Below are 21,090 nucleotides of genomic sequence, written 5' to 3'. Positions count from 1 at the left end.
GGGACGAGGGTGCCAGTGAAAGGGAACTAGCAATATCCCCATGGAGGCAACATGTGAGCTGGAACCTAGTGCCAGAAAGGAGCTGGCCATGAGGAGGGCTGGGGGAAAGGTGCTCCATGCAAGGCACAGCATGTGCAAAGGTCCAGAGGTAGGGAGGCTGATGTGGCTAGAAAAACAACTAAAAAGGAATATGGGGAAGATGAGGTTGGGAGGTGGGCAGAGCCTGGAGAACAGTTGGTTTTATGGGGATGGCAATGGGGAGCCTTGGGCAGATTGAGAGCAGAGCTGGGGCAGGAACTATAGGAATGGTGCCTCAGGCTTCCCCAGAAATAGGCTGGCACCACCCACCTCCCATTAGACAGATGAGGAGGCATGAGGCTCACAGGGCCTGAAGACTGCCCCAAGGTCACATGGGTGGCCCATCCAGAAGTCAAGTCAGGACAGCAGTTCCTGGAGCAGATGCAAGATCCTTGTACGTGTTTGGTGAGTCCCGGTGGGGGAGTCAGAATGAGGCGATTGGGTCTGAGGTTCATGTCAGCCTCCCTGAGCTGGCATGGTCCTCCCAGTCGATGGTTGGGGAGAACTGGCCACATAGGGAGTTAGGACCAGGGTGATGCCACCCCTGCCCCAGCTATTTGCATCAGCCATGGAAACCAGGAGGCTTCGAGGAAAGGGCGCGAGTTAATATCAAGGACCAAATTCAGGCCCTTCTCAAGCTAGGGGAGATGAATGACAAGCGACAGGCTGAGTGTTCCAAGAGAGGCGAGGGGTTCCCAATGTGTGGTCTAGAGAGGTCAGGCACAGCGCCCGGAGCCCACCAGGGGTCTTGAAGCTACCTGACCCTGCCTGGGCTGCACAAGCTGCCAGATGACCACAACATGACCCCCAAGTAGAAAGGCAGAGGAGAGCTGGGGTTTGCTGGGCACAGCTGCCTGGGGACCCCCAGGACACCTGGGGGTTGCAGTGGGCATTTGGGGGCAGCTACAGTGATGTCCATACTACAGATGGGGAAAGTGAGGCTCAAAAAAGGCAGGCAGGCTGCCCAAGCCACCCGAAGAGCAATGACCTCAAGTCCCCAGGCAGGGGAATACAGGTCAGTCCTTCTAGGGTAACTGAGGTAGTGAAGCTAAGACAGTTGGGTACCTCCCATGTGCCTAACTGCTCGAACCCCCGGAGAGGAGCCTTTATTTTCGCCCTCCCCATTTTACAGAGGATCATTCAAGGCTGAGAGAGATTATGTCACTAGCTCAAGGCCACAGAACTGAATGATACAAACTCAGAAATAGTGGCCTTGGGGCCCAGAGACCCTAAGTGTGACCCATGGCCCCAGCAGACTGCCTGTCTGAGAGTGACAGCAGATCATATATCCCAGGCTGTTCTAAAAACTCCTTTGCTTTCCTTAGTGACCCCACAGCCTCCCCAGATGTCTGCCCCTCTCCCATTCTCTTAGGCAGCTGGATGCAGCCTCCATACTCCACGGCACTATGGAAGAGATCCCTCCATTGTTCAGCTAACAATCTTTTATTACTGGGCAGTACTGACTGGTCTGGGACCCCTGGAGGCAGAAGAGCTCGGTCCTCGCCCTCTGTCCAGCAGAGCAAGGCACCTGCAACCCATATTACAAGTGAGAGACCAGCAGGGGAGAAAACAGACTTGTAGGAGCTGAAACAGGGCCCCACCCTGCTGTGAGATTGGCCGGCAGGCTTCTAAATTTCAATCTTTCAATCAGCACATCACCCCTCGGCAATGCTAAGGAGGCCATTCAGGTAGGAAGGGGCATGGGGTGGGGGTGAGAGGGCAGGATGAGTAACACCAATGCTGTTGGCTGGTGAGGGGAACGAGGTGAACAGAGACCAGGTCCCAGGAGCTGCTTTCTGCTGTGTAGATGCTTCACCAATGCTCCCTTCACACCCTAGCCCGGTGCCTGGTACCTGATCCCATCAGAAAACACCTCTTGCTGAGTGGGGGAGGAATCCGGGGAGTAGAGTGGCAGGACACAGACCTCCTCCCTATTCCTGAGTCATATGACTCATCCAGAGCCACGGCCCAGACTGAGCCTGGGGTCATGGCGCCAGGTTGCCCTTTTGGCCAGTCCACAGCTCCCGGAGCTCAACGCGGCAGCCAAGGTCCCGCAAGGCAGCTTTGGCCACGTCCTCACAGTCACGGTGGGCAGCACGGGCCTGCAAGATGAGTGCTTCAGCCCCCAGGTCCAGGATGGGCTGTGAAAAGGCCTGGCTTCGAGCCACCAGGTTACGGATCAGCATGCAGGCCTGTTTCTGGGAGGGAGAACTGAAGGTGAGTGGCTGTAAGCTGGTGCATGGGGTCTACTCTGACCTTGGGGCCCTCACCATAACACAACGGGGCAAAGATGACCACAACCAACATACAGCAGGTACCTACGCTGTGGTTCATCAGGCTAGGTTCATGTCTCCACTTCACCCTCTCAGCTGCCCCGGGAGGCAGGGCTGATTTCCCCATCTCCCAAGCGAGGAAACTGAAGCTCGGGGCAGCCAAGTACTTGGCAGGTGGGGCAGATCCCTCAGGTGTAGGACCCTCTGTCTCAGAGCAAGATCCCCGGAGGCTGGCAAGAGCCAGCAGAGAGTCAGTGGGAAGAGGGGGGTTGTGCACGGGGTCCACCTGTCAATGACATCATCACCCATTCAGCCAACATCTGTGCCCTGCTCCTCTGCCATGTGTGGGTGCCACAAAGCACCGCACCATTGGGAGGCTAGATGAGGAAGGGAGGTGTGAGGGGCTGTCTGGCCAGGGTGATCAAGCGTGGGCAAGGTGATGAGCGAGCCAAGGGCACAGTGTCCCAGAGGAGACACTATCGGCAGAAAGGCCGTGAGTGGGACAGAGCCTGGTGTGTCTAAGGACCAACAAGGAGGCCCCTGTGCTGGGAGGGTGCAAGAGGGGGGAGTGGGGGAGGTGGGGACAGTCCTGGCAGATACAGGGAGGTGTGTGGGTCTCCGGCAGGGGCACGCACAGCCTTGTCTACTGCTCGGCTTCCCTGACTTCCCAGTAAGGTATGGACAGTGGGTCCTGCATGCAGAACATGAAGGAGTGGCCATGGTCAGCAAGGAGCTTTCCAAAAGTTCCAGCAGATCCCCACCTGCTCTCCTCCCATCTCCCGCTCCTCGAACTATCCCTCTATAGGGACTGTTAGGAAAGGAAAAGATCACTGCAGGAACAGCAAAGGAACAGGAAGATAGCCGTGGGCAGAACTGGGAAACAGATATAGGACTCCGGGGGGCTGAGAAGTGGAGACCTTGAGAGAACTGGGCTTTGATAGGGACAGGGACAGGGAGGGCCTGAGTCCTGCTCCCTCCTCCTATCCCCAGGCTCACCTGCACTCCGGCCTCTTGCGGGTGTGCCTTCATGGCCTGCAATGCAGCCAGGGCCCCGCCACCCTCCATGATGACCCGGCTGTTCTCTGGCTTTCGCAGGGCCAGGACGCACAGGGCTGCACAGCTCTGCTCGCACACCTGTGGGCGTCATGGGAATGGCTGAGACAGTCAGATGCCCTGGCGGGCCCCCATAGTTAATCCCCCAGGTGAGTGCCCTGCAATTTCACCTGGATAGATGGCTGCTAGCCCATGTATATACCAGATCAGTAATAACCAGAGTGATACCAAGGGATAAAAACATCAACCACGCTCTGAAGGTCTCAACCCAGGCCTCTCGTGTGCCCCACTCCAGCCCTAGCCCTGCTTGAGGAAATGGGAAAGAGCACCATGCAGATACAGCCACTGTGCCCCACCTCGTGTGCGTCCCGCCTGCGGTAGGTACCTGGGGGCTGGCCAGGTGCTGGGTCATGGCAGCCACGATGGACTCTGTCCCACCAGCTCGAACAATGGCATCCTTCACATCATCATTGCCTGCGATGGCCCTCAGGGCACTCAACACTTGCTTCACAAGGTCCTAAAAGGGAGGGCAATGTAGGGGTCACCTCTGGCCAGCTCATCCTCCTGTGCTATGCCAGACGCTGACGGCTTGGTTGCTGGTTGGTGGGAAGGGGGTCTTGAGGGAGGGTCTAGGATTGTTTTGCTATTTGAACAATTGGTGGGGCCAGACTGGGGCACGCAAGCAACGTGTAATGGCAGGGTTATTACTTGCTGCATAAAAAAGGCAGGGAGCAGGGCACCTGGGTGGCTCAGTCAGTTAAGCGTCGACTTCAGGTCATGATCTCATGTTCATGGGTTCAAGCCCCGTGTCCGGCTCTGTGCTGACAGCTCAGAGCCTGGAGTCTGCTTCAGCTTCTGTGTCTCCTTTTCTCTCTGCCCTTCCCCTGCTCATGTTCTATCTCTCAAAAGTAAATAAATGTTAAAAAAAAAAAAAAAGTTAAAAAAAAAAAAGGCAGGGGAGGCTTAGCAGGGTAGACCCTGTGAATTACACTTAAGTCCAGGCCAGGCATTTGGACAACTTTGAAACCCCTCACACACAGAGGGGACATATGGCTCAGACCAGGAATTAGAGCACAGGGTCCCCTGGCCACAGCTGAGTCCTCAGGTGAGTGCCAACCAACCTGAGCTGAGGACAGCTGACCAGATGCTGCTGGGACTGCTGACCTCCCCAGTGAGGGGCAGAGCCATGAAAGAGAAAGAGAAAACAGTAGGAGGGAAACCAAGCCTCCACCCACCCCTGGCAGTGCAGAAGTACAAACAAAATCCATCTCCTCATTTGCTTAAGCTGGGTCAAATTCAGCTGTCACCTGCACAGAAGGAGCCTGGGTGACATCATGAGCGGGGGTTGGGGACAACAGGACTGTTGCTGCCACAGGCCAGGCACGTACACAGAGGGTTGATATGTGACAGCTAAATGAAAGAATAATGAATAGGGGTCCCTGCCCCATTTTACAGATGGGGAAACTGAGGCACCAAGGATTTGCCTCACTCAAGCTTCACACACCTAAGCCAGGGTAAGGGCCAGCCCTTGCCAACACCCACTTGCATTCCTCCCCCTGCTAGCAGAAAATACAAAGGTGCTAGAGAACAGTAAGAGAGGGTGGGTGGATTTGTTTTCCCCAAAAACTTTACTTCCTACCCTCGGGTCAATGAGAAGTGAAAACTGCACTTTGCTTCAGGGGTCAGCCATGTTCCGGTTCAAGCTGGTCTGGGTGGCAGGGACCCAGAGGGGCAGAGTTCACTGAGAAGTCTGGAACCCTCCCTTGGCATCAAGAGAAATGACAAATCGAAACCCAAATGAGGGGGCGTCACACCCTAAGACGGCTCTGGAGGCCCACCTGGTGGTCGCTGCAGTTGGCCAGTAGGGCCACCAGGACACCGAGGCCCCCAAGGTCGACGACCTCCTGGCAGAATTCGTTGCGGACAGCCAGGCGGGATAGGGTGCTGCAGAGCTCACTCAGGACACTGGGGTTGTCAGAGAATGCTGTGGAGGGCGAAGAAGAGGAACCACTGGGGGGTGAGCACATGGGAGAGGACCAGTCCCAGCTTGGAGCCAGGAGCCAGCGGTCCTGATACAAATCCTGCTCAACCTGGGAAGCTGGGCCCTTCTGCCAGGCAGGGTGGCCACCAGTAACGGGAGAGCTCCGGTGGACACCAGGGCTGCCCAAACCTGCAGTGCCCCCTGCTGGCCACAGGAGAAGACACGGGAACACGCCCTCCCCCACACCGTGTCCCAGATAAATTCCAGACCAACTGATGATCTCAACTAAAAAAAGAAAACCATAATAGTGCTATAATAAAACATCCAAGGCTATTTTTATGTTCTTGGGGTGGGAATGACCTTTCTAAGTGCAACGGGAAACCCAGAAACTGTAGAGGGACATATGGATAGAGTTGACCCAGGCAAAATTGAACACAGATGCCGAAGACTAAGTTCAGAGGCACGAGGGAGGAGACGCCTGCCTGCACTGAGGCCCACATGGGGGGTGGCGGATAGCCATAATTTATACAGAGCTCTGTGACAGTCAGTTGGTATGCCCCTCCCCCCCCACCCCAGGATAGGGTGCAGCACCCAGCAATGGCATGAACACTAATCTGAGTAGAGGTATCTCTAGATGTGGTGACATCTATGAACGGCCGACTTCAAGATGACCCCTGATGGTCTGGGTGGGCCTTGTCCAGTCAGCCGAAGGCCTCAGAGGGAAACTAAGGTCTTCCTGAAGAGGAAGAAGCTCGTTGGAGGACTGCGGTGTTGGCTCCTCTGAAGCCTGCTCCATGGATTTCAGACTCAGCAGCCCCACAGCCACATGGGCCAATTCCTTGAAATATACATATACATAGACAAACAGATCCCACTAGTTCTGCCTCTCTGGTAGAACCCTGACTGGTATGAATTCCTGTTGATAAACAAGAAAGATGTAAACTACCCCTCAGAAAAGCAGCCCGACTTTGCAGATAGTCAGAACCTGTTTTCACCCTCTCCGGAGGTGTGGAGAAGAAACTGAGGCAAGCCTGTCTCTCCAGAAGACAGGGCCAGAGTCAAACACACAAGCCTAGCCATAGAGCCAGAGCCACAGGCAGGCTGGGAAGAATTCGTTCTTCTAGCATCTTCTGTGCGTCAAACCAGTCAGGCCTTTTCTGGTGGGTACAGTGGACAGAGGCAGGGAATTTAGGGTCTGAACATTAGCACTGTGACCTCCTGTGGCTGGCTCGCCGTGATCACCCCAGTCAAGAACATGTACATGCCTAAGAATTTGTGGCTAAGTATGAACCAAAGTGTAAACCTCTACTGGGGACCATCTTTGGGAAACACCCTCATTTGTCCCCTTGGGAAGCCCTCCCTCCTCCACTCTGTGTGAGTAGACAGAGCCAAACCCCTTGCCCAAATGGCTCCAGAAATGGGCACAAAATTTGGTCCTGGCCAACGAGCACTGGCCTGGAACTCCCCAAGAGCAGCAACCAAGAGTAGGTACACTGTTCCACTAAGGCTGCCGTGTGGGTGAGGGTAAGCCAAAAGAGGTAAGCAGAAGTAATCTTCTGGGGCCAGCCTGAAGTAATCTTAAAACCCAACTCTCTCTTTCACACCTGCTCTTACCTTTGGCGGCCTCAATGAGCACCTTCAAGCCTCCATTCTCCTGCACAATCATCTTGGCATGGTCGTGGGCACGGCCAAAGGGCACACGGATGTCATCATCGAAGGTCATGACCCGGAGGGCCCAGCAGGCCTCCTTGACCACATCGGCGCAGTGACCATGCCGGGTGATGGCACCGGTCAGCAGGGGCAGCACACCGGCCTTCACCAGGCTCTGCCGATTCTGCTCGTGCTTCAGGCAGGCATGGCACACACAGCGGATCCCAGAACAGGTCAGATCGGCTGCATCGGCATTCTGGGCCAGTGTGGTCACCAGCAACTGCAAGCCCTGGGTGTCTAGGAGATCGGGCTGGCCTTCAGTCAGGGCCGACACGGCATTGAGGGCCTGGAGCAGGAGGCCCTGGTCACTCACTACAGCAAGCTTCCAGGCAGCGAGAAGGATGGGGTAGGCCCCTTTCTGGGCTGCCAGGAAGCGGCAAGGTTTGTGCTGCTTGCACTGCTCAAAAAAGCGGGCAAGATGCGCTGACACTTCCTGGGGGCGAGAGTGGGCCACGGACTCCTGCAGGTCATCCAGGGCCTAGAGGACACGGGAGAAGCCTCAGTGTCAGCTCAGCCTGAAGAGGTTCCACGGTGAGTGTCGCACCCCCGCGCGCTTCCCTCTTCTGGGATCTAGGGCTGTGGTGGAAATTCAGTCCAGCTGTGGCAGCTTCCACGCTTGTGCTTTTAGGAGCTTTGAGCGTTAGAGGCCACATAGAGAAGGAGAGACCCAGCCATCTCAGCGTCCCTCCAAGGAGCCACACACATGAATGCTGACAAATTAAACATTCTAGCCCCAGCTGCCATTGCAAGACGGTCCAAGAGAGACCGGCAGAAGAACCATCTGGCTGAGCTCAGTCAACCCAGCTGAATCATAAGGAACATAAAACGGCTGCTGTTGGGGGCTGCCTATCATGCAACTGTAACTAACGCACCCTCCAGTGGCCAGCTCTCCAAGGAAGGTGAAAGCTACCTTTGCCAGACCTGCCGATACCAGATGTCTCCTGTTTGTCTCTCCCATTCACTCCACAGATATTTATCTGCCAAATGAAACCACACCAGACATACTGTTGATTTACCCCAATTCAACACAAAGCCCTTGGGGGAAAAAGTAATCACAAGAGAAAACAATTTGAAAAGAGTATACAGGGGCACCTGGGTGGCTCAGTCAGTTAAGCGTCCGACTTTGGCTCAGGTCATGATCTCATGATTTGTGAGTTCGAGCCCTCTATTGGGCTCTGTGCTGACAGCTCCAAGTCTGGAACCTGCTTCAGATTCTGTGTCTCCCTCTCTCTCTGCCCCTCCCCCACTTGCACTCTGTCTCTCTCTCTCTCACATATAAACTAAACAAAAAAGAGCATACAAGTCTAGCCACCATTTAACTCCATCACCTCCACACCTGTCTCAGCAATGAGTCTAAGATGAGCCCAAGCCTCCTGGAGCTCAGGAAATCACCGGCCCCCGGCCCCAGGGAAGGCAGTTCTACAGATAACCATCAACCCAACCCAAAGGGCTTTGATTTAGCCACAACTGCCCTGAAAGGCTAGGATGCCCATTGGACAACCCTCACTGAGCTAGATTTGTAGAGTTACCTGAGCATATGTTTCAATGACATGGAATATTAATGGACTAGAAGCAGAGAATGTGACTTGAATAGACATTTACCAAAGAGGATACACTGGTGGCCAATCGCCATGTGAAAAGATGTTCCGCATAACTAGTCATTAGGGAAATGCAAATCAAAGCCACAATGAGATACCCTCATATCCATTACAAGATGGCTACAATAAATTTTTTTTTTTTTTTTTTTTTTTTTTTTTTTTTTTTTTTTTTTTATTTTTGGGACAGAGAGAGACAGAGCATGAACGGGGGAGGGGCAGAGAGAGAGGGAGACACAGAATCGGAAACAGGCTCCAGGCTCCGAGCCATCAGCCCAGAGCCCGACGCGGGGCTCGAACTCACGGACCCGAGATCGTGACCTGGCTGAAGTCGGACGCTTAACCGACTGCGCCACCCAGGAGCCCCAAGATGGCTACAATAAACACACACACACACACACACACAGAGCCAGAAAATAACAAGCGCTAGTGAGGATGTGGAGGAATGGAGCCCTTGTGTGTTGCTGGTGGGAATGTGAATTGCTGCACCCATTGTGGAAAATGGCCTAGAAGTTCCTCAAAAAAATTAAATAGAGAATTACCATCTGATCCAGCAATCCCAGTTCCGAGGACATACTCACAAGGACTGAAAGCAGTCTTGAAGGGAGATTTGTATATCCACGTTTACAGCAGCATTACTTACAGTAGACAAAAGGTGGACACAACCCAAATTTCCATCCACGGATGAACGGATAAACAGAAGGTAGTCCAGTCACACAATGGGATATTATTAGCCATAAAAAGGAACAAAGTTCTGACCCAGGTGACAACACGGATGAACCCTGAGGGCGTAATGCTCAGGGAAATGAGCAGGACCCAAAAGGATAAATACTGTGTGATTCTACTTACAGGAGGTCCCTAGAGGAGTCACAGTCATAGAGACAGAAAGTGGAATGGCCAGGGGCTGAAGGAGAGAGTGGGGAGCTCGTGTTTAGTGGGGACAGTTTCAGCCTGAGAATCCAAGGAAGTCCTGGAAATGGATGGTGGGGATGGCTGCACATCAGTGTGACTATACTTAATGTTGCTGAACCATACGCTTAGAAATGGCTAAGATGTGAATTTGTGTTACATGTATTTTACCATAAACCCAAGACAGGGAATGTAGCATTTTAGCAGGAACCTTGCAAGAAACTTGAAAAGCTGGGCCACAAGTGCCATTGAGGATGCACAGTGCTGGAGTTCTCATACTCTGGGTTTACTAAGGTAAGACAGAAAAAGAAAATGACCAAAATTGGCATCCTAGTAACCGTTCAATTTATGGGGACTCTCTTCCTGTCCTGGGTCACATCAGGAAGGCGAGTCTCTGAGCTGGCTGGTGGTCTTCACGGCCCCTAGGTGCTGTGACCCTGCTGATGGCTGAGGAAAGGACAGTGGCTAACGTGAAGGTGGCAGAGCCAACTGTGCTCCACCTGTGACAACTCGGCATTGTGATAGGGGTTTTGTCCTCCACCCTGGGGTCCTTCTCTCTGTGACTGATGGCCTTTATTCTGAAACTCCTCACATATAAAACCAGTCCATGGCGCCTGGGTGGCATTGTTAGTTAAGCATCCGACTTCAGCTCAGGTCATGATCTCACGGTTGGTGAGTTCGAGCTCTGCATCGGGCTCTGCGCGGACAGCTCAGAGCCTGGAGTCTGCTTTGGATTCTGTGTCTCCCTCTCTCTCTCTGCCCCTCCCCCCACCTCAAAAATAAATAAACATAAAAAAAATTTTTTTTTAATTAAAAAAATAGTAAAATGGGGCGCCTGGGTGGCTCAGTCGGTTAAGTGTCCGACTTCAGCTCAGGTCGTGATCTCGCGGTCTGTGGGTTCGAGCCCCGCGTCAGGCTCTGTGCTGACAGCTCAGAGCCTGGAGCCTGTTTCAGATTCTGCATCTCCCTCTCTCTGACCCTCCCCCGTTCATGCTCTGTCTCTCTCTGTCTCAAAAATAAAGGTTAAAAAAAAAATAATAAATAAATAAATAAATAAATAGTAAAATAATAAAATCAAACCGGTCTGGCTCATTTGTATTCAGAGAGTTCCAGGACTTCTTGGTTTTGTTTCTACAAGTCTGTGGGCAACAAGTTTCATGACTCTGGTAGATTCCTTTCAAAAGGCGTCATGGAGTTGAATTTTTCTCCTTCTACAGATAAGCCTTTTTCACACATTGGAGCCACGACAACGGAGGTCAACGGTGCTGTGGCATGAGAAGGGGCTCGTTCAACTTCAAGGTGAGAATAAGGCTGGGAGGATATGAAACCCACTGTGTGTGGTGCCTCCCACATGGAAAGGGAGAGAAGGGGTTGATGGGAGAGATATGACAGGGACTTTCAGATTTTGCTATAAATGCTTGACTACTACTTAAATCTTTTATGCCAGATACGTTCACATTCTTCTTCAATAATGAAAAATAAAAATTTTAAAGTCAAATTAAGAGGAGTAAAAGAGCAAAGGTTGTAAATAAATGGAGTTTCCTATACTGCTGGTAAAAACATCAGAGCTGTTCCCAGCTTGACTCTCCTGGACGAAGGACCTGGGTCTGAGTCCCAGCTCTGTCCCTCACTGGCTGTGACCACAGTTGAGTCAGCTATCTTTGGGAAGCCTCAGATTCCTGATCAGCAAAATGGAATAACAACAGATTGAAATAATATGTTTTAAGACTTTACCACAGGGGCATCTGGGTGACTCAGTTGGTTAAGCGTACGACTTTGGCTCAGGTCATGATCTCAGGGTTCGTGAGTTCGAGCCCTGCGTTGGGCTCTGTGCTAACAGCTCAGGGCCTGGAGCCTGCTTCTGATTCTGTGTCTCCCTCCCCTCACCTCCTCCCCTGCTCACACTCAGTCTCTCTCTCAAAATAAATAAAGATTTAAAAAAAAAAAATTAAAAAAAAAAAAAAAAAGAATTTAGCACAATGCTGAGCACTTAAGAAATACTCAGTGATTACTAAAGACTATTGTGATTGAGATGGTTCATATGTAAAGGGCATCTACAAATCAGTAAGAACACGATGAACAGCCCAATAAAAAAATGGCCAAGACAGCAAGCTTATTTTAAAATATATTCATCCTTACTAGCAAATAAGTCAAAACAACAATGAGAATTTTCTCAAAACCTCTGTGAGGCAGGAGATGGTGAGGAAGCTGGGGCAGGGAGAAGTAAATACCTTGCCTTGGGCAGAGTCTTCTAACTTCCTCTTTTATCACTACACTCTCTTGTTGTCAGGTAAATCATTTTTTTCCTCTTTGCAGTACCCATCTGTGGGTATAAATAAGGATAATAATCTCAACCTTGGGTCTTTGGGAGAATAACTTGATATAGCACAAAGAAAGCACCTTGCACAGAACTGATTCCATAGTCAGTTTTCAATAAACACTAGAGCCTTTTGCTGTTTTATCAAGAGCTGTTTTATCAGTGTTTGATGGATGATCTTAAGGAAAGCATTTAACTTCTGTGAACTTTACCTTCCTTGCTTGGGTGCTGGAGAGTGAGGACAGGCTCTAGGTCTCTGTTTCCCCATCAGTAAGTCAGGGACCAGCTACCTCGCAGGCCAGTTTTAGTGCTAAGAGGGCAGGCTGTAATGTGCTGGTGAACAGTCAGTGCTTAATAGGTGACAGTCTTACTAGGGTCGCATTCTCTTCCTGCAATTCCTGTCCGTCTCTGAGCAAACTCAGTGGTTGGGAGGCTCCTCCCAAGAGACTCCTCCATGGCTCCCTATACCCCAAAGCTCCCAACACCAGGGACTACCATGAACACCGTCCAGCCCCAAAAGGCCCTCAAATGTTAACTCAGGGAGCCCTGGCTACAGCTCAGGCTTGCGTGTACATGCTGGGTGCCTGTCCTTCAGAGCCTGCATCTGCCATCTGGTAACCAATGAAAAGGTATCCCTAACAGACCGTTAAAAGGTGGAACCACATGTGTAAGGCCAGCCTTGTCCACATGGGCCACCCCTTCCTACCTGGAGGATGTCATGTGTAGGCTCCTGGGGTCCATCTGCAGAGACTTTGGGTGCCAGCTTTACAATGTTGCTCAGATCCACCCCTGTGGGGGGTGGGGGAATCAGGAAACAAGTGACAGCCATCATCCCGATAGGCCTGCTGGAACATACTTCGTGTCCCTTCTTCAGGGACCACCCCACTCTGGAGACCTCTGGGGGTCTACCCAGCTCCCCACCCCAAACCCTCTGCACCAGGACCCAGCAGCCACATCCATACAGGGGTATAACGATGTGGCAAGGAGGTGGTCTTTGCCCTTTGACCCTCTCCAACCAATGGGAGCAGAGCAGTAGTGAGGCTGCAGGCCACACTGCAGTGAGGGACACATTCTACCTGGTGAATCGAGATGGGAGAAGACCTCACAGACTTATCCCTTGGGGCTCCCATTGCTCCTTACCCTGCATCCTCCCATTGTGTCCTCACCCACCCTGGCACCACCAAGGAAGGCCCCATTGCACAGAACACTTCTGGGTACTCCTCCAGTCGCTGTCCAGTGTCTATACCCCACTCTGTGCCCAGGACACAGAAGTTGGACCCTGGGTTCCCTTGCCCTCTGGTATCTGACTGGGCTTGGCCAACAGAGACCAGGACTGGAGATCAGGAGCGGTACGGTGGGGTACTCATTCCCAGCTCCCTGCCTCTGCCACTATCAGATGACTCTCCATCCCCAGCCATGGACCGCTGTGGGGCAGGGGAGGTCCCTGCTGTGGCCAGGGGACAACAGGTCCCCTGTGTGACAACAGGTATGACAATACCCCTTTCTGTCCCAATGAACTCAAGCCAGAATGCAGGTGGGAAGGGAGGCAGGTGGCCCTGTTTCCTGAGAGGTGGTCAGCAGAAGCCTCTTCAAGGAAGTGCCAATTAAAATGAAACCCACTTTGAAGGATTCAGCCCTGTAAATGTCTGGGTGGGGTCAAGGCAAGTAGAGGGAGGGCGAGAGTCAAGTGGGAGAAGACCGCCAGCCTATCCGGGGCAGAGTGCAGAGAAGGGACAGGTCCAGGGCTGCCACACAGGCAAGACAGAGCCACGGTAGGACATCACTCCTGTATGTTAAGAGCTGTGGACTGGAGGTGACTATCGGGCAAAGAGCCAGACTAGCGCTGGGACAGAGCCATGCTGCCCTACCTTGCGATTCAAATTGTTCCACAGCTTCTTTTACCGCCTCCTCTGGTCCCATGTCGAACTCTTCAATGTTTTCACGAACGGCTGCATCGAAGGTCTCCTGGGTGATGCGCTTGGAGGCCATCTTCAGGAGGCCACTCCTGTGCATGGAGTGGCAGGTGCCCGCCTGATAGACACTCCCAAACTGAGAAGTCAAGAGAGGAAGAAAGTTTCATTGAGGGTGAGAGGACAACTGAGAGCCTGGCTATCATTTAGGGAACCAGGGGCCAGAGTCCAGGACCAACCAGGAAAAATTCTTACAACCTGGATCACAGAAAAGGCTGATACCCCACCAGGTGCAGAGCTTCTAAAAGTACAGAAGAGGGATGCCTGGGTGGCTCAGTCAGTTAAGCACTGGATTCTTGATTTTGGCTCAGGTCAACATCTCATGGGGTTCAAGAGATCGAGCCCCACATAGGGCTCTGCACTGACAGTGCAGAGCCTGCTTGGGATTCTCTCTCTTCCTCTCTCTTTCTGCCCCTCCCTTGCTTGTTTGTGTGTGCTTGTGCTCTCTCTCTCTCTTGAAAAAAAAAAAAGGGTGCAGGGGCGCCTGGGTGGCTCAGTCAGTTAAGCGGCCGACTTGGGCTCAGGTCATGATCTCGCAGTTCATGGGTTTGACCCCCATGTCGGGTTCTGTGCTGACAGCTCAGAGCCTGAAGCCTGCTTCGGATTCTGTGTCTCCCTCTCTCTCTGTTCTTCCCCACTTGCACTGTCTCTCTCTCTCAAAAATAAACATTAAAAAAAAGTGCAGAAGAGGGCAGGTGGTTTACATTTTATCTAAGAAAGGGGAGACATTAATATGTGTCCTTACAGTAAACAACAAAGAAAGGATAAAATAATCTTAGCAACATTATGTGTTATTACACCATCATAAAGAAATAATATGATTAGAATACTATATTATACGTAACCTGTGTTATTTGTGATGTGCAATATGCGTCGTAATATGTAATGTTATGACTATATGATACTTCATTATATAACTAGGTATTCCATAATGTAACTATATAATAAAACAACTTACTTATAATGGTACGCTATTATACCAATAAAAGCTTCAAAATAAAAATTAATAGTAATAAGTAAAATGGAACACTAAATCAAAAACTAATAGAAATAGTTTCCCAAAAGGGGAGGTAGGGAAGAGGGTGATGTGGGCAAGACTAGAAGCTGGATTATTTTCTCCGAATGTACCTTATTTCATTGGTTTAAATTTAGAACTCATGTAAATGCTTCACATGCTTAGGAAAATAAATAAGTCAATATGAACCAAAATAAAAATGAAAGCAATTCCTAAAAATCAAGAATAAAATGAAAACCGTGAATCTAACAGTTTATCTACATGGAGTTTAAAATGCAGTGATGGGGGCATGTGGGTGGCTCAGTCAGTTAAGTGTCCCGCTTTTTTATTTTGGTTCAGAGCATGATCTCACAGTTCGTGAGTTTGAGCCCCACATTGAGCTCTATGCTGACAGTGCAGAGCCTGCTTGGAATTCTCTGTCTCCCTCTCTCTCTGCCCCCCCCTTCCCTCTCTCTCTCAAAAATAAATAAATAAATAAACTTAAAAAATGCAGTGATCGGGGCACCTGGGTAGCTCAGTTAAGTGTCTGACTTTGGCTCAGGTCATGATTTCGTGGTTTCGTGACTTCGAGCCCTGCATTGGCCTCTACGCTCAGAGCCTGGAGCCTGCTTTGGATTCTGTGTCTCCCTCTCTCTCTGCCCCTCCCCACTTGCACTCTGTCTCTCTCTCTCTCTCAAAAATAAATAAACATTAAAAATTTTTAAATATTTTATATATTTTTAATATTTTTATTAATTTTATTATTATTTTAATTTATTGTTTTATTTTATTAATATTTTATATAATACTTTAAATTTTTTTACATATTACGGTGCATATTGCACATCTATCACTAATGCAGTGATAGAACCATATGTTCTTACTGGGATGTACAAGAAGTATAGAAAAGAAAAATTTACAAAAGAAAATCTTCAACAGTTTTCAGAAATCACGTTATCGAAAATGATATTAGTAATGTTATTCAGAAGCTAACATGGATATGGCAAGTAAGTCATAATATTTATGTCATTAGGAACTAGCCTAAAAGAAAAAAGATTCTAACATTAAAAAATCCAAAAAATAGGGGTGCCTGGGTGGCTCAGTCGATTAAGTGTCCAACTCTTGATCTCAGTTCAGGTCTTGATGTCAGGGTCGTGAGTTCAAGTCCCACACTGGGCTACACGCTGGGCATGGAGCCTACTTAAAACAAAACAAAACAGAACAAACGAAAAGGTAAAAGAAGACACTTAGAACTAAATTCGGACTGGAATTATTAATACGAACTCATCATGTATTTTCTCTTAGGCAATAGGAACCAATTTTCTAGTGATATCAACTGAAAATACCTTGAGGAAATAACACCCTGAGGAAGTGAACACTCTGAACACCAACTGTGGTCCCTTAGTCACATTTCCCACCAAAGAAGACAGGGCTCCTGGAGGAATGGCTGATTCTAGGACTGAGAAGAAAACAGGCCAGAGGAGACAAGCCAGGAACATCTTGTCAGACCAGAAAGCAAGGAGGCTTCTAAAAACAGACAGGGTCATGTCAAAGGACTTGGGAGCAAACCCCAAGAGTCGTCAATGGGCCAAAGATGTGACAGGTGAGCAGTAAAAGAAAACAAAATAAAAAACAGTATTTTGATATCAAAATCAAAATCTGTGCGTTCATAATAGTACTAAAACACACCCTGCTCGTTCTGTTGAAAACCGGCAAATAAAGAATCCAACATTTATCCTATGTCCCTCCAGGTTAGAAAGAGAGGATGAGGAAAAGTTCTGCTTTGTAGATGAACTCCAACTAATTATCCACAAGACAGATTTAGACAACCATCCACACAGGCTGCAAAACTGTGAGGAGTGAAACTGATAAGGAACCTGACAATGAGTGGGTAGTACCTGGGTCCACTGTGTGATTTCACATCACCAGAAGAGAAACCCATCACCACTGCCCCTGGACAAGAATGAAAAGCACCTATGAAGGTATCTTGCCAAAAACTCAAACCCAATATGACCATGCATCCAATGGAACTTTCTGTGATGATGGAATATTCTATATCTGTGCCATCCATGTGAGTTCCAACAGCTGAAACGTAGCTAGTGTGACTGAGGCACTGTGTATGTTTTAACTTCAATTGTAATTCATTTTAATGTAAACATCCATCTGTGACTCGTGGCTATCATACTGGACAGGCAAGGATCTAGAGCTAATGAACAGTTTGTAGGAAATCAAGGTCAGAGGGACCACGTCGACATCACCCACAACAGGTGATGTGGGTCTGCAAAAATCACCATTCAGGAGGGGGGTAACTTAACTACAGGACAAACACCTGGTGTTGTCAACAAATAAATCATGACAACCATGAAAAGGACGGGGCGTCCATCAGCAAGTGAATGGACAAACAGAATGTAGTATGTCTGAACAATGGAATATTACTCGGCCATAAAAAGGAAGGAAGCACTGACACACACTACAACGTGGAAGAACCTTGAAAACACCATGCTAAGTGAAAGAGGCCAGACACAGGTCCACACACATAGTGTGTGATTCCATTTATATGAAATGTCCAGAACAGGCAAATCCATAGGAACAGAAAACAGACCAGTGGTTGTAGGGGCGGGGGAAAGGGGATAGACAGTGCCTGCTAATGAGTACAGGGTCTCCTTTGGGGGTAATGAAATGTTCCACGATTAGATAGTGGTGATGGTTACACAACTTTATGAATATACTTGAAATCACTAAATCATACACTTTATTATTTATTTATTTATTTACTTACTTATTTTTAAAGATTTATTTATTTAAGCAATCTCTACACCCAACGTGGGGCTCAAACTCACAACCCTGAGATCAAGAGTTGCATGGTCCTCCAACTGAACCAGCCAGGTGTCCCTAAATTGTACACTTAAAATGGGTAGATATCATGGTATGTAAGTAATGGATCAATTTAAAAAGTACTATTTGGGAGCGCCTGGTTGGCTCAGTTGGTCAAGCATCTGACTCCTGATTTCGGCTCCTTATTTCTGTGAGATCGAGCTCCACCTTGGGCTCTGCGCTGATAGTACAGAGCCCGCTTGGGACTCTCTTCTCTCTCTGCCCTTCCCCCCAGCTTGCGCTCTTTCTCTCTCACAAAATAATAAACATTAAAAAAAAAAAAAGTACTGTTTAAAAACAAAAGCAAATGAAACGCAGCACAGGCAAAGGATTGTGAAAGCCAGGGGATTGTATCAGCAGCTGGATGACCCAGCAACCCTGGGCAATATCTTTTCCTCTGCGAGACTAGTGGTAAATCACTGAGTCAAGTAAGACAGAACCCTAAGTAAAAACAGATTATGATCTCAACAAGAAGGTCTTTGGGGTACAAGTGGTTTAACACCTAATATTAACCACCCTCTCGTTTTAACAAAGGGGGAAACAGGCCTCAGGCCCAGAGCCTACCTGCGGTTAACAACTCCTTTCATTTTGCTTGTTTTACTCTATCTACCTCATTTATTGACGTACTACTTTCTGTTAAAATACATCATTTTAAAAATTTATAGTAAAGTTGCAAGAATAGTACAAAGAACACCTGTTCCATTCTAACTTTACCAGTTTAACATTTGGCCAAGTTAATCTCTTTTGGAGACACTGTATGTTCCTGCATACACACATACCATGCGAGAATATGCTCCAGGCATCAGACTCTTCCCTCCTAAAGACATCAGCACGAATCTCCAAAGAAAAGGACGCTCTTACATGTTCAATGCACAATGAAAATTTAACGCAGGAAGTTTAACAGTGATACTATTTGCTAATATACGCTCCATGATCAACTTTCTCAATTGCCCTAATATTGTCTTTCAAAACAATTTTTTTGTTTCTGGTCCCAGGTCTGTTACAGAATTTGAACATCACAGAAAACGTTAGGGGAACAAAGGCACAGGGAGTTCTAGGACAGCAGTAGGGGAATGTGACAAAAATTCGAGTGCAAATTTGGGCCATGTGGGAAACAGGCCATTCAAGCCCATGCTTCTCTTTGTGGAGGTGGCGCAGGATGTGAATATTCCATCTGTGTTTGTGCAGATGTTTTGGGGAGGAGGAGGACGGGCTCTGGGGCCAGCCGGGGTGACTTGAATCCCAGGCCTTCCACTTAACTTCACTGTTGGTCAAGTCAACTCTCTCCTGTGTAATATAGGGATAAACAAAGAGAATCTACTTCATAGGGCTGCAATGCAAACTCAGTCAGTTAATTCCATAAAGTGCTTAGAATAGGGTTTGGCACAGAGTAAGAGCTCAGTAAACATTAGCTATTGTTCCTTTCCTTTGTTGCTTAGAGGTAATTAGACCAGTTTACTTAGAGGGGGGCGAGGCATAAGGGCATCAAACACTTCACCTTGCTCCCTTGCAGATAGTCACCCCCCCCCCCTCCCCATCCCTTTCTGGCCCAAAAGAACAAGGAGCCTGTTTAGGGACTGCTAAGGATTTTCAAGGTCAAAGGTGAAGGAAAAAAGTGAAGATTTTCTGTTTCAATAGAGCTTCTCAGTGAGACACCTGGGCTGGTATGTGCGTGAGGAGTGTTCCTGACCAGCTCCAAGGGGCAAGAACTTCCCAGCTGTGGCTGTTGGAGGGACTCTGTTCCTGACTCCACCACCCTAGGCACGCTTCAGACCCGAGTAGGCCAACAGTGAGTGGCCACTCTGTCACAGAGGCACAATCCTAAAGGCAAATGCCATTATGCCTACTTTACAGATGAGGAATCTGAAGCTTAGAGAGGGGAAGAACCTGCCAGAGATCACACAAGCAGTAAAAGGTCTGGCCATCATGCCACCTTGCTTCATGAACACCTTCCTTCCACCTGGGTTCTCTGAGGAGTTTCTGCTAGCTCTTCCAGGCTGCCTCATCCTGGGAGCCTCCCCCGACCACTGAGGACCTATGTGTGTTCTCTGACCTTGTCTCCCCTGCCCCACGAACTTCCCCCTGCCCAGTCTTGAGCTCCCTGAGCTGGGGAGATCAATGTCTAGCTCTGGGACCACCTCTAGGGTGAGTCCTGCAGGGGTCCCCCAGGTCAGGCACAGGGCTAGGGGGCAGAATGAAAGCACAGATCTGGAGCTCATGAGAAAGACGGTGCCTAGGAATGGTCATCTGGGAGCCACCTGGGAACAGGTCACACTAGGAAAGGGGGGAAACAGCATTACCAGCTCCCTTCATGGGTCCAAGGTATGAAAAGAAAGGGAGTTAGCAAGGCCCAACTGACACCTAGTTTTCCTTTCTAAGTCAGGGTTCTGGTCAAGAAAACACCGCCCTGACACAGCAGGGACTCTAATGACTCCTCATCTTCCTCCACCTGGACACACCCACCCTGGTTCAGGCACAGTCCCAACTTTCCCCCTGCCACACTGCACTTCTATTCTCCACTTAGTGCCAGACAGAAACTTGAAATCACAAAGAGACCTCATTGCTCAAAATCCTGCAGTGGCATCCCAACCTTCTCAGAACAAAATCCAGTCTCCTTACCAGCCCTTTGTCTACGTGGATTTTATAGGTCTCTTACCTACACCTTCCCACCCGCACTTTCCCACCTTTTTCTCATCTTTCCCAGCTACCAAAGGGACCCTCTTCATAACCACTCTGGTTAAAGCAGCCCCCTTTCTCCTACTGCATCATCCTTTTATTTTAATACTATATCTACCTGGAGCTACATGGTTCATTTATTTCATTTGCATTTACTGTCGAGGCATTTCCTCAAATTTAACCTCCAGGAGAACTGGGGTCCAGTCAACTTTGTTCACCACCACGCAGCAGGCACTCAGTACATAGGTTATGAATGAATGAATAAATGAATGAAAAGAAAGCACAGGCCAGGGAAATGGGAGAATTTTGTCTCCCGGCAGCTGTAAGAGTCATTGTAAGGGTCATTCCCCAAAACCAGGTCCGCGAGGGCGGCGCCACAGTCACCAGCCCGACCCGGAGGCGCCCACTCCCCTCCCCGCGCGAGGGGACTCCGCAGCCTCAGCTTCTCACCCGGTCTTCGCAGCCACGTGGGGAAAGGGTGGGGCTCGCGACTGTCACCCGGCAGAGCCACCTCTGGTCCCTTCCGGCCACCGTACGCGCGCAGGCGCGCTGGCGCCAATTCGCCTCGGCCTTCCTCAGCTCCACGGACCGCTCCCGGAGTGATCAAGGGTGACTTCGAGTACAGGTAAAGCTGAGAGAGCCAACAGGTGTGCAGAGGCG

General features: G+C 49.6%; 2 protein-coding genes and 1 long non-coding RNA gene across 5 annotated transcripts in view; 2 read left to right on the top strand and 1 right to left on the bottom strand.

The window, feature by feature from the left end:
• Nucleotides 1-1,498: 1,498 nt before the first annotated feature.
• ARMC6 (armadillo repeat containing 6) lies at nt 1,499-20,990 on the bottom strand. 2 transcript variants are annotated; one of them, XM_053898594.1, is made up of 9 exons: nt 20,881-20,990; nt 15,944-16,077; nt 13,785-13,965; nt 12,623-12,705; nt 7,000-7,573; nt 5,243-5,388; nt 3,790-3,921; nt 3,348-3,485; nt 1,499-2,276 (listed from the first exon to the last, which is right to left on the bottom strand). In XM_053898594.1, the coding sequence occupies exons 3-9, from the start codon at nt 13,927-13,929 to the stop codon at nt 2,064-2,066; spliced, it is 1,431 nt and encodes a 476-aa protein (XP_053754569.1). In that variant the 5' UTR covers nt 13,930-13,965; nt 15,944-16,077; nt 20,881-20,990; the 3' UTR covers nt 1,499-2,063. The 2 variants fall into 2 exon arrangements, with proteins under 2 accessions (XP_053754569.1, XP_053754568.1); XM_053898593.1 differs by lacking the exon at nt 15,944-16,077 and having other exon boundaries at nt 20,881-20,989.
• Nucleotides 2,183-16,615, top strand: LOC109247651 (uncharacterized). The gene is made up of 4 exons (XR_002071812.2): nt 2,183-2,295; nt 3,447-3,553; nt 10,817-10,898; nt 16,186-16,615. It is a non-coding gene; the product is annotated as an uncharacterized LOC109247651 (long non-coding RNA).
• The window catches only part of SUGP2 (SURP and G-patch domain containing 2), a 32,292-nt gene continuing 32,169 nt past the window's right edge, over nt 20,968-21,090 (top strand). Inside the window, exon 1 of one of the 2 annotated variants that reach the window (XM_019416427.2) lies at nt 20,968-21,077. The gene's annotated coding sequence lies outside the window, so the exon portion shown is untranslated. The remainder of the gene's footprint in view (nt 21,078-21,090) is intronic. The other variant, XM_053898592.1, reaches the window with a different exon arrangement.

This window comes from Panthera pardus, unplaced genomic scaffold (genome assembly GCF_024362965.1).
Source record: "Panthera pardus isolate Hobbes unplaced genomic scaffold, ASM2436296v1 HiC_scaffold_8, whole genome shotgun sequence".
Taxonomy (NCBI): domain Eukaryota; kingdom Metazoa; phylum Chordata; class Mammalia; order Carnivora; family Felidae; genus Panthera; species Panthera pardus.
Note: the sequence above shows the minus strand (reverse complement) of the source record. Positions and strands in the feature narration are given on the sequence as shown.